The sequence below is a fragment of the Quercus robur genome, chromosome 3 (assembly GCF_932294415.1).
Source record: "Quercus robur chromosome 3, dhQueRobu3.1, whole genome shotgun sequence".
NCBI lineage: Eukaryota > Viridiplantae > Streptophyta > Magnoliopsida > Fagales > Fagaceae > Quercus > Quercus robur.
The window spans coordinates 62,617,133-62,630,070 of record NC_065536.1 but is presented as its reverse complement, the minus strand read 5'-3'; the positions used below and the strand labels follow the sequence as shown (position 1 = coordinate 62,630,070).

General features: G+C 34.4%; 1 protein-coding gene and 1 pseudogene across 1 annotated transcript; both read right to left on the bottom strand.

Moving 5' to 3' along the window:
* Window positions 1-3,341: 3,341 nt before the first annotated feature.
* LOC126718791 (glutathione S-transferase U10-like) lies at window positions 3,342-11,314 on the bottom strand. Its single transcript, XM_050421144.1, has 3 exons — window positions 10,883-11,314; window positions 10,517-10,600; window positions 3,342-3,758 (listed from the first exon to the last, which is right to left on the bottom strand). Exons 1-3 carry the CDS (start codon window positions 11,204-11,206, stop codon window positions 3,483-3,485), a joined length of 684 nt encoding a protein of 227 aa, XP_050277101.1. The 5' UTR covers window positions 11,207-11,314; the 3' UTR covers window positions 3,342-3,482.
* LOC126718793 (glutathione S-transferase U10-like) lies at window positions 7,238-8,724 on the bottom strand (annotated as a pseudogene).
* Window positions 11,315-12,938: the final 1,624 nt, after the last annotated feature.

Below are 12,938 nucleotides of genomic sequence, written 5' to 3'. Positions count from 1 at the left end.
GATTTATAGATTTCCTTTTGTGAGATCTTTTGCACTGTATTGTGGTGTTTGGTGGGCCAGAGAACACTTTAGTCAATGGTGATAATGGAAAGATTTGAAATTTTATTAGAGTTGGACTAAATGTTTCTTGATCAAAATCTTGGAGAAGAAGTCAAAGAATTTGTACATAGTTCAAGATTTTAATGGTAAAATATGGGATAAGAAAATTGGCCTAGCATGATAGCAACCTTTGTCTTCTTGGGCGACATGAAATTAAGAAAGAGCATAAGAACTATGTTACATGTACAATGACTTACATGTTTCATAACAAACACTTTTGGCCTGTATCCTTAAAGGATTGATCAAATAGTTTTTAGGTTTAGGTAATCCATAAGATCTTAGATTTTAATCTATTATTTAATGGGCAAAGCTTGAGTCAAGTGTCCTATTGCATTAGACCTATCACAATGGTGACACGTGTTTATTTTTGACCACATATCATTAATTAACCCAACTAGTCTACTGTACCCAAACTAAGTCCTTATCCAACCGTTTGGACGGTGATATCTTCTTATTTGTAATTATCTAGTTTGTGTAGGACAATGATAGAGGGAATTCCACTCACTAAAAACAAAAGAAAGAAAAAAAAATAATAATCTGGGCATCCACTTTAACTGGGCTAACAATCCGAGGTTATCCATGATTAAATTCAAACTGCAATGTCCTGGAGTGGGCTTGCACCTGGTTTATACTTGACTTAAAAGAAAGGACCCAAGTAGATGCCCAACATATTTTGACAATATACATGGGTTTGCTTGAACCCTTCCTCTGTTCCATGTCTCATCTTCAATCTTCTAGTGTTGTGATGAGAATTTTTCTAACAACGAGCTAACTTTCCTTATTAAGTATCACCAATATAATAGTCACCTAGGTTGTTTTCTTTCAGTTAAACTTACAATTAGTTAACTTTCCTTATTAGATATCACCTATCATATTGGTCGTCTAGCTTGTTTTCTTCCAATAAAACCTATATCAAACTCTGTGGATTTAGAAGCAACCACAAATTTAGAGTGTAAAACACATTTTAGCCTACTTTTTTCATTTGCTCTAGTTTACATTTTAGCCAACTCTAGTTTTAAGAAGTAAACAGTAGAAACAAAACACATAGGCAACCCTTTATAGAAACCAAACAGTAGCATCATAGTTCTGCTTACACTTAAAAGTTTTTAATATGTCTGGCTCAGATGCTTCATAGGCATTGATTTGCCATTTACAGTTGATGTTTTTCAATCACCTCTGCCTGATGATTTCCAATGTGTGATGCCACAACCCTACTCCCAAAGGCTATCTCTCCGCTCACTCAAACGATTATTTATTTTAGGTACAATTCCTCACTGATGTGAGTTATGTTGCAAATTTTCAATGAGTGGTGCTTGGTTTTGAAGTACAAATTCAATCGTAATTAGGTGTGTAAAAGATGACGATGGATTTTAGTTGTAGAGGACTAGTAGAACTGTAGAAGCTATTTCTGTAAACTTTGGAATTTTGGGCAATAAAAGAAAAAAAAAAAAAGGAATTTTATTTAGCATTCTTGATCATTTTAGCAAGCACTTCGTCGTCCTTAATATCTGTTGGGTTGGCCTCAAGGGAGATGATTTCATACCGTATTGGCCGGTATATCTTGTATCGGTGCGTACACTAGTATAGAAATGTTGGTATTTTGTACTAGTTTAAATACCGGCTGTATAAGACCTGTTTCGATTATATCGGGATGTATACTGGGTTTCGGCCAAAAATTAGATACTAGACCCGAAAAAAAAAGAAAGAAAAAAAAAGAGGTCGATTTAACACACACAGTAACCCAGAAATTCTCCTCCTCACACCAATTTGGGATCTCTTCATCTTGGCCTCACACTGGTGATAGCGAATTTGGCACGGGTGATAGCGAATCTGGCTGGCAATGAATAGCGGCACCGACATTGAAGCAGTGAAACAAAGTTGAATGCCTGATCTTAGAAAGAGGGAGAGAGATCAAATCTGAAAACATGTTTTGGCTAATGGAAGGGAAATAGTCCCATGTTGGAGAGAAAAATCTGAAAGTTTATGCGGTGGGAAGAGAAATATAGCAATTCACGTGCGATAGAGAGAGTCTTGGAAGTTTAAGGGGCCGTTTGGTGTGGCATTTTAACTAATACTTTTTAGTTTTTTAAACAACATTACACGTATTTTCACACACTTTTTCACTCATATGTATTTCTAAAAAATACAAATAACGTTACTAAAATAACGTTACCAAACAGCCTCTAAATTATGTGAAATGGGAAGTTGGGCTAGTCAGTAAGTTAACGTGTGTAGAGTAAAAAGCTAACAAAAGGTACTTGAAAGATGGAAAAATTTTTGTGTTCTTTGGTTTTATCACCCACCATTTTAGTTTTTCTAATTATTTAATCTTTTTCTACCAACTCCCTCTCGCTTAATATCTCATTTCTCACCTCCGGGAATGCAAAAAAAAAAAAAAAAAAAAAAAAACCAATTTTACATTTTCAAATACTACTTTATCTATTTTACCAACCTGTTTTACAACTCACTTTACATCTCAGTTTTTATTTTTACATATAACCTAATAAAATAATATAAATTACCTAATAAAATAATAAAAAGTATTATTCTCTCTCTTTTTCCCCCATTCACTTTTTCTCTTCACACACCACATATTAAAATAATATATATTTTTTTACGATCTATGAATAGTAAGGTTGCATATTTTTTTTAAGTTTTCAAACTCGGATGGAGTGGATTATGAGTGGCTTAGGTTGTAAAATAGCATATGAAAGGTGTTTACACATCCCAATGCTAGTGCTCTTATAAGCTTAACAAGTTTAATAGCTTAACAAATTAACTTTGAGCAAATAATTAAAGTTATGAATATACAAATAATAATTATTTATTTATTTTTAAAATATGTACAAATAATATATATATATATATATATATTTTAAATAGCGATAAACCCGAAACGGTACACCGATATTGAAATATATCGTTCTGCTGGCTTAATCTGTACAGCCTCCTATGAGATTGACTTCCTTGGATTGTTTCCTTGGTCAGCCCTTAAAGTCTGGGAACATTGTGAGTTGATGATTGATTGGAATGTTAAGAAGGGCTACATGCTGGATATACACTGATTTCTAGCTTAAGAAAAATCCTACAGCCATACAATCACAATGACTATTGAAAGGCATCCTTGTGAAAAGTCTCTTCTGTCTCTGCAATTTTAACAAGCTGCAACTTCTAACTTTAATGGAAATCTTTCTAACATATGCGAGTTTTAAGCATTGAACAGTAGAAACAAAACACCCATAGAAACCAAACAGTAGCACCATAGTTCTGCTTACATTAATTTTTTTTTGGCAAAGAGACAGGATTTATTTCTAACAATTAAAAGGTACAACCATCATCAATCAGAGCTTGATACATGGTAAGCCTGTCTTTCCTCTTCAATATTAAGCTTGAGTAGATGCGAGATAGACTCTGAGCCTGGCAACCAATTTGTCATGAGGCGGTAGTGTCTCCTCCACCAGAGGGCAGTTCTTCATTGCATTGACCCATGAGAGAAACTTTGGGTTCTTTTCTGATATGAGTACCGCATACATGACCTCATTAACAGCTTTGTAGTTGCATCCATTTGAGCCAATAGCGATACCAAGATACCCTAAGCTCTCGCCATTGAAGAATGGGTTCTGCCCTGGAAAATCCTTTTCAATACCTTCTTCAAGCACCTTAAGCACTTGGCTCAAGTCTTCAATGGCTTTCTCTCTTTCCTCCTTGCCTTTGGCCCTAAAGATGATGTGGAAGATTGGCACAACCTGATGACACTAAAATGCTTTTATTAGTGTTTGCACACAAATGCTACATAATTGGTTGAAGTAGCAAATCAACAAAAAGGAGAGTACAAATGTTTGTTTATTTTATTTTTATAGAATTAGTTATCCTAAGGGGCAAGGTCTCCATCTAATGTTTTAGTGTACTGGATGAGATACAAGATCAACACTAAACTAATTTTGAATATATATCATGTTCATATTGTGTTCAATACACATAATCTGCCATTTTTCCTCAAAAAAAAAAAAAAAAAAAAAAAACTATAGCATCGAAATTGTGAGAGAGAGAGAGAGAAAACCCACCATTTGATCGTAATAGTTGGCCCAAAAACGGACTTTTGCCCTTTGGTGAGGATCCTCATGCAATAGTTTTGGGGTGGTATTCCAGCACTCTTCTATGTATTCAAGAATAATTAGTGACTCAGCAATGGATTTCCCATTGTGAACAAGTACAGGTACTTTCTTGTGGACTGGATTGTGGCTGAGGAGCAACTCACTTTTGTTTTTCAAATCTTCCTCCACATACTCATAGGGTACCTAAACCTATTTAGTTTTTAGGTTTAGGTACTCCATAAGATCTTAGATTTTAATTTATTATTTAATGGGCAAAGCTTGAGTCAAGTGTCCAGTTGCATTAGACCCATCACAATAGTGACACATGTTTATTTTTGGCCACATATCATTTACCCAATTGGTCCAGTGTACTCAAACTAAGTCCTTATTCAACCGATTGGACCGTGATATCTTTCTATATATAATTATCCAGTTTGTGTAGGACAATGATAGTGGGAATTCCACTCACTAAAAACAAAAGAAAGAAAGAAAAAAAAATTTGGGCCTCCACTTTAACTGGGCTAACAATCCGAGGTTATCCATGATTAAACTCAAACTGCAATGTCTTGGAGTGGGCTTGCACCTGGGTTATACTTGACTTAAAAGAAAGGACCCAAGTAGATGCCCAACTTATTTTGACAATATACATGGTTTTGCTTGAACCCTTCCTCTGTTCCATGTCTCATATTCAATCTTCTAGTGTTGTGATGAGAATTTTTCTAACTAGTTAACTTCCCTTATTATCACCAATATAATGGTCATCTAGGTTGTTTTCTTTCAGTTAAACTTACAATTAGTTAACTTTCCTTATTAGATATCACCTATCATATTGGTCGGCTAGCTTGTTTTCTTCCAATTAAACATACATCAAACTCTGTGGATTTAGAAGCAACCAAAAATTTGGAGTGTAAAACTCATTTTAGCCAACTTTTTTTCATTTGCTCTAGTTTACATTTTAGCCAACTCTAGTTTTAAGAAGTATACAGTAGAAACAAAACACACAGGCAACCCTTTATAGAAACCAAACAGTAGCATCATATTTCTGCTTACACTTAAAATTTTTATTTTGCTAAGAGAGAATTAAAAGGTGCAACCATCTTCAATCAGAGCTTAATGCATGGTAACCCTTTCTTTCAGCTTCAATATTAAAATTGAGTAGACTTATGTTAGAAATACTGAATGATTGTATTGTATTTCTCAAGTAATAGAATATACATAAGTGCCTTTATATAGGAGGCAGAGTGTGCAGTACAAGTAAGTGTGCTATACAAGTAAACAAGGTGGGCCTAAAACCCACATACCCTAATACACGTTAACAACTTAAGCCAGACACTCAACCTGGCTACCAATTTGTCATGAGGTGGTAGTGTCTCCTCCAACAGAGGGTAGTTCTCCAAAGCATTGACCCATGAGAGAAACTTTTGGTTCTTTTTTGATATGAGTACCACACCAATGGCCTCATCAACAGCTTGGTAGTTGCATGCAAGTGAGCCAATAACGACACCAAGATACCCTAGGATCTCCCCATTGAAGAATGGGGACTGCCCTAGAAAATACTTTTCGATACCTTTTTCAAACACCTTAAGCAATTGGCTCGACTCTTCAATGGCTCTCTCTCTTTCCTTGTCTTCGGACCCGAAGATGATGTAGAAGCTTGGCACAATCTGATGACACAAAATGATTTTGTTAGTGTTTGCACACAAAAGCTACATTATTGGTATGAGTATAGCAAATCAACAGAGAGGAGGATACAAATTTTTTTTTAAAAAATTTAATTTAATTTTTATTGAATTAGTTAACCAAGAGGCAAGGCTTTTGTCCAATGTTTTAGTACGTGCACTGGATTGGATACAAAATCAATACTTGACTATTGATTTTGAACATATGTCATGTTCATATCGCGATTAGTGCATTGGAGCATTAGAATTGAGAGAGAGAACTCACCTTTCGATCATAATAGTTGGCCCAAAAGCAGAGTTTCGCCCTTTGGTAAGGATCCTCAGGCAATAGTTTTGGGGTAGTGTCCCAGCACTCTTCTATGTATTCGAGGATAACGAGTTACTCAGCAATGGATTTCCCATTGTGAACAAGCACAGGTACTTTCTTGTGTACTGGATTGAGGCTAAGGAACAACTCACTTTTGTTTGTCAAATCTTCCTCCACATACTCATAGGGTATGCCTTTTAGTTTGAGGGCTAGCTCAACTCTAGTGCAGAATGCGTTGGCCCATGTTCCAAACAGGACAACTTCACCTTTCTTCTCCTCCATTCTCTCTCTCTCAGTTGGCTTTCTTTTAGATTCTGAAAAGCCTTAATTTAAAGAGTTCATATGAGAAATATCTTTCAATCATCTTTATCTTTCAATCATCTTTATCTTTTAGGTCAACTAGTTTTTTCTATTTGGTTGAGGAAGCTGACCAGGAAATTGATGAGGTTGACCCATTAGAGATCTAGGATCCATGTGTTATACAGTTTTTATAATTAGATAAAGAAGCAGGAAAAATGTATAGGCTTCAGCATTACAATTGTTATAGTAGTAAAGATGAGCCAAGATCTAATGTGAATGCAGTGGAAGTAAACCAAGGCCTTCGTCCAAGCTATTAACTGATTCCACAATTTCCACTCAGCCATATGGAGTTCTCTTGACTAGGAATGTTTATTTATTTTTGGATCACACACGTTCATATAGGTATTTAGTAGGGGAGGGGGACAGATATGGAGTACTACCAAAAAAAAAAAAAAATGTCATTATTACTAAACTTTCAATTGAAATACACCACAAGCTCGTATAGTTAAAACTTAAACTATATCGTAACAGTGAAATGCCGATGTCAAGAATTTAGCAAATGTAGCAGCTCATACTTTAGCTAAATGGTCTCTTAAGTGTAATGTTTTTGGCTCTTTTGATTTGGGTAGCTATCCCTCTTGTTTTGAGTTTGTTATCAAGATTGAGGCTTGATCCTCTATAGTGTTTTACTTTTTCACTTGTTAATAACGTCTTTTATTCATTAAAAAAAAAATTATACAATAAGAAGTGGTTTTTTTACATATCCATTATTCGATAAACACCATAGGATATTCATAACCCTTTTATTTAAGTAGCTAGTATATTTAGGATTTCCTTTAGCCTAAGGATCAAACTCAAGGAGATTGGCCCAAATACTTTCCTCTCATCTCAGCAACCAACTTGTCATGAGGTGGGAGCATTTCCTTCATCAATGGATGGTTTTTTAGAGCTTCCAACCATGCCATAATTGCTGGGTTCTTTTCAGGGCTAAAAACCACAGCAACAACCTCATGAAAAGCTTCGTAGTTGCAAAAATGTGCGCCCACAACAATATCAAGATATCCCTAGGACTTGCGTTCAAAGAAAGGAAATTCTTCTGGAAAATCCTTTTTGATTCCTACTTCAAACACCTTTAGCAACTCGTTGAATTCTTTGATTGCTTTCTCTCTCTCTTCGCCTCTAGACATGATGATGGGTAAGAGTCTTGCCATAATCTGCTAACAGGATGCATGTAATTAGAATTTACTTAAAATCATAAAGAGAGCCCAATTTTTCAATAAATAATAGTTGAAGTTATACAAGCTAGGCTCCTTCAGAGTAATGATATACGTGCATTTATCCTCTTATTGTGTGCAAATCCCACAGTTATACAAGTGTGTAGGAATAGGACCTACACATTATGTGAGAAATGATGCATATATTTGATATGTGAAATACTTTCTTCTTTTAAGGAGGACTTGAGACTTTTTATTCTTATTCAGAATATGTTTGGAACGGAAGGAGAGGTAGGGATCAGAGAGGAGGAGGTTGAAAGAGGAAAAATTGAAAATGATTGGAATATATATTATTTATAAATTTCGTTCACTTCCCTTTTATTTTTTTTTAGATATTTGTTTTTTTTGTTTGTTTGTTTTTATTTTTTTTATTTTTAAAGTAGAGTTATTATCACCATATTCATACCTAGATAAGATATCATAATTAATTAGGCATGCGGTGGGATACAATTTTTTCTTTTGTTGATAATTTCCTATTTGTTAAAAGTCTATTAATATATAGTTCTAAACTTCTATATGGACAAATTGAAGTTTAAACAAATGATTTTACAATTTTTTTAAATGACAAATATATAGACTCTAGTGCTACTTATTATTTTTTATTAAAAAAAGTAATAGCATAAGTAATTAGGTACTACCCACCTGGTGATCAACAAAGTTGACCCAAAAGCGAACTTTAGCCCTTTGGTAAGGATCCTCTGGCAGTAGTTTTGGTGTGTTATTCCAGCACTCATCTATGTATTCGAGGATTACAAGTGACTCAGAAATGGGTTTGCCATTGTGAACAAGTACAGGTACCTTCTTGTGGACAGGGTTGTAGTGGATGAGAGACTCACTCTTATTTGTTAGATCTTCTTCTACGTACTCATAAGGTATGCCCTTGATTTTAAGGGCTAACTCAACTCTCTTGCAGAAGGCGCTGGCCCATGTGCCAAACAGAACAACTTCATTTTGCTTCTCCATTATGATCTCTCTCTCTCTCTGTGTCTTGTATCTTAAATATTGGTGTGTAATGCATGTATGGCTGTTTGAGGCATTGATTTATAGAGTTACTTTTGTGAGATCTTTTGCAATTGTGGTGTTTGGTGGGTCAGAGATCACTATAGTCAATGGTGACAATAGAAAGATTTAAAATTTTATTAGAGTTGGACTAGATGTTCCTAGAACAAAATCTTGGAGAAGAATTCTTAAGAATTTGTATTTAGTTCTAGATTTTAATAGTCAAATATGGGATAAGAAAAGTGGCATAGCAGCCTTCGTCATCTTGGGTGACAAGAAATTAAGAAAGAGCAAAAGAAGATTGTTATATGCTCATATTATTAAATGATTGATAAAATGGTTTTTAGGTTTATGTAATCCATGAGATATTAGATTTTAGTTTATTATCTGATGGGCAAAACTTGAGTCTAATGTTCAATTACATTGGACCTATCACAATAGTGAAATGTGTCCATTTTTAGCCATATGTTATCAACCCAATAGGTCCAGTGCATCTAAGCCGAGTCCTTATTAAACAGTTTAGACCATGATATCTTTTTATAATTACCTAGTTTGTGTAGGACAAGGATTGAGGGGATTACACTCGCTAAAAACGAAAAAGAAAAAAAAAAAAAAAATCTGGGCTTACACCTTAACTGGGCTAACAATCCAAAATTATCCATGATTAAACTCAAACTGCAATGTCTTGGAGTGGGCTTGCATCCAGGTTATACTTGACTTAAAACAAAGGCTCCAAGTATATGCCCAACATATTTTGAACAGTTCAGACTATGATATCTTTTTATAATGACCTAGTTTTTGTAGGACAAGGATTGAGGGGATTACATTAGCTAAAAACGAAAAAGAAAAAAAGAAGGGCTCACACCTTAACTGGGCTAACAATCCAAAGTTATCCATGATTAAACTCGAACTGCAATGTCTTGGAGTGGGCTTGCATCCGGTTTATACTTGACTTAAAACAAAGGCTCCAAGTACATGTCCAACATATTTTGATAATATACATGGGCTTGCTTGAACCCTTCCACACAGTTCCATGTCTCATCTTCAATCTTCTAGTGTTGTGATGAGAAATTATTTAACAACTAGTTAACTTTCCTTATTAAGTATTACCTATATAATGGTCACCTAGGTTGTTTTCTTTCAGTTAAACTTACAATTAGTTAACTATCCTTATTAGATATCACCAACCATATTGGTCAGCTAGGTTGTTTTCTTCCAATTAAACATACATCAAACTCTGTGGATTTAGAAGCAACCACGAATTTAAGTGTAAAAGGCATTTTAGCCAACTTTTTTCATTTGCTCTAGTTTACATTTGAGCCAAATCTAGTGTTAAGAAGTGAACATGCAGTAGAAACAAAACACATAGGCAACCCTTTATAGAAACCAAACAGTAGCATCATAGTTCTGCTTACACTTAATTTTTTTTATTTGGCTAAGAGGCAAGGATTTATTCCAAACAATTAAAAGGTGCAACCATCTTCAATATTAAACTTAAGTAGACTTAAGTCTAGCACTCAACTTGGCAACCAATTTGTCATGAGGTGGTAGTGTCTCCCTCATCAGAGGGCAGTTCTTCAGAGCATTGATCCATGAGAGAAACTCTGGATTCTTTTCTGATATGAGTACCACACCAATGGCCTCATCAACAGCTTGGTAGTTGCATGCATTTGAGCCAATAACGATACCAAGATAACCTAGGATCTCGCCATTAAAGAATGGAGACTGCCCTGGAAAATCCTTTTCAATACCTTCTTCAAACACCTTAAGCAATTGGCTCAAGTCTTCAATGGCTTTCTCTCTCTCCTTGTCTTTGGACCCGAAGATGATGTAGAAGCTTGGCACAATCTGATGACACAAAATGCTTTTATTAGTGTTTGAACACAAAAGCTACATAATTGGCAGTAGCAAATCAACAAATAGGGGGATACAATTTTTTGTTTTTGTTTTTGTTTTAAATTTAATTTAATTTTTATTGAATTAGTTAACCAAGAGTCAAAGCGCTTCTGTCCAATGTTTTAGTGCACTGGACAGGATACAAGATCAATACTTGCTTGATTTTGAACATATCTCGTGTTCATATCAGGTTTAGCGTACTAGAGCACTAGAGTTCAGAGAGAGAGAACTGGCCTTTTGATCATAATAGTTGGCCCAAAAGCGTAGTTTTGCCCTTTGGTAAGGATCCTCAGGCAATAGTTTTGGGGTTGTATTCCAGCCCTCTTCTATGTATTCAAGGATAATGAGTGACTCGGCAATGGATTTCCCATTGTGAACAAGCACAGGTACTTTCTTGTGGACTGGATTGAGGCTAAGGAACAACTCACTTTTGTTTGTCAAATCTTCCTCCACATACTCATAGGATATGCCTTTCAGTTTGAGGGCTAGCTCAACTCTAGTGCAGTATGGGCTGGCCCATGTTCCAAACAGGACAACTTCACCTTTCTTCTCCTCCATTCCTCTCTCTCAGTTGGCTTTCTATTAGACCGTGAAGCCTTAATTATTGAGCTCATATGAGAAATTTCTTCCAATCATCTTCATCATATTGGTCAGTCAACAAGTTTTTTTTATTTGGTCTTTTTATATTTGGTTGAGGAAGCTGATAAGGAAATGGATAAGATTGACCCCCCATTTGGGATCTCAGGTCCATGTTTTTACATTATTTTTTTTTTGTTTTTGTTTTTTTTTTTTTTTTTTTTTTTTTTTTTTTTTTTTTTAAATTTGTTTTTAAAATTTTAATAATTGGATAAAGAAGCAAGTAAAGGCTTACGCAAGATCATTGACCTTCGTTATTATAATGGTTTTTAGTAAAGACTAGTCGCTAACCCGTGCAATGCATAGGATAATTTTTATAATTTGGCTCAAAGCATATTACAATTTTTTTTTAACCCATAATAGTACAGAATGTTAAAGCAAGAGCAAAATGGGAGAAAATAGAAGGAGAATACAAATTGACTAAAAAAGGGATGAGAATCTTAACAAATTTAAGTTAAGAATAAGCAGTTGCCAATGTAAATCCTTCAATTTAAGAACTTTCATGGCCTTGCAATTAATGCCCAAAAACCAAGTCTTGTCTGGTTGAAAATAGCAACGGAATAAAATAAAAAAAAAATTTAAAAAGGGGGGCTCTCTCCTTTTCTTCTAACCTCAAGTGTCAAGCAAGGATCATGGGATGGATTATGGGCAATAATAAAAGTCCACAACACAAATTTGGGTAAAAGAAACCACCTGCAACATTTAACATTCTGTGAGGCAAAAGATATGACAATCCAACTACAAATTTGAGTTAAAAAATTAATTGCAAGTAATATAGAAAAGCATGATTCCAATCCAAAATTTGGATTCTAAAATAGTAAAAGGTTCAGGAACAAAATATGATCCAACTCAGATTTTCAACAAAGATGAAAAAATTGATGTGTAACCCCAAAGTCTTAGGGCATAAAATTCAACTTAAGCAATCTATATATTAAACTCTAGGAGTTTAAACTTTCTTTTTCAGCTTTAGATGTCTTTGTGATTCTCATTAAAAAAAAAAAGCTTTAAATGTAAATAATCACCCTTTCATCAACATGTTTAATATAAACACAAGCTAGGGAAAAAACCATAACCAAAAAAAAAAAAAAAAAAGAAGAGAATCCTATAGAGTTGAGAACAATTACATCTCAGCGAAGAAGCAATTAACAATAAAAGTACCAAATTTCTAAACTTTGTTTTATCAACATAGTACAACTTTTTCATTAAAAAATTTAAATTAAAAAAAAAAAAAAAAAACTTAGTACAACTTAAAATGATGAACCATAGAACAATGGAGAACTTTGTTCCGATTTTTTTTTTTAATAGTAGAAAAAGGAACAAAACAGAATAGTAGAAGAATTAAAACCTTCTAGGTTGTGTTCCTTGCAATCCTCCAAAACCAAAGGAAACCCATCAAACAAAAACAAAACATGGAAAATAATCAAGCAATAGGGAACCAAACGAAATAAAAGAAAAATCCATATGGAAAAAAGAGAGGAAAAAATAGGGATGTACAAAGATTCAATGGTGGAGTTTACAAACAAATAGAGAGACAAACGGATATAATTTGGGAAAACAAATTTGAAAAGAATTGGGAGAATTACCTGACATGATAAACCAATCAAAATCTCATCCTAATTGTATTTTTGCTGAATAAAACTTTGGAGGCTGTACT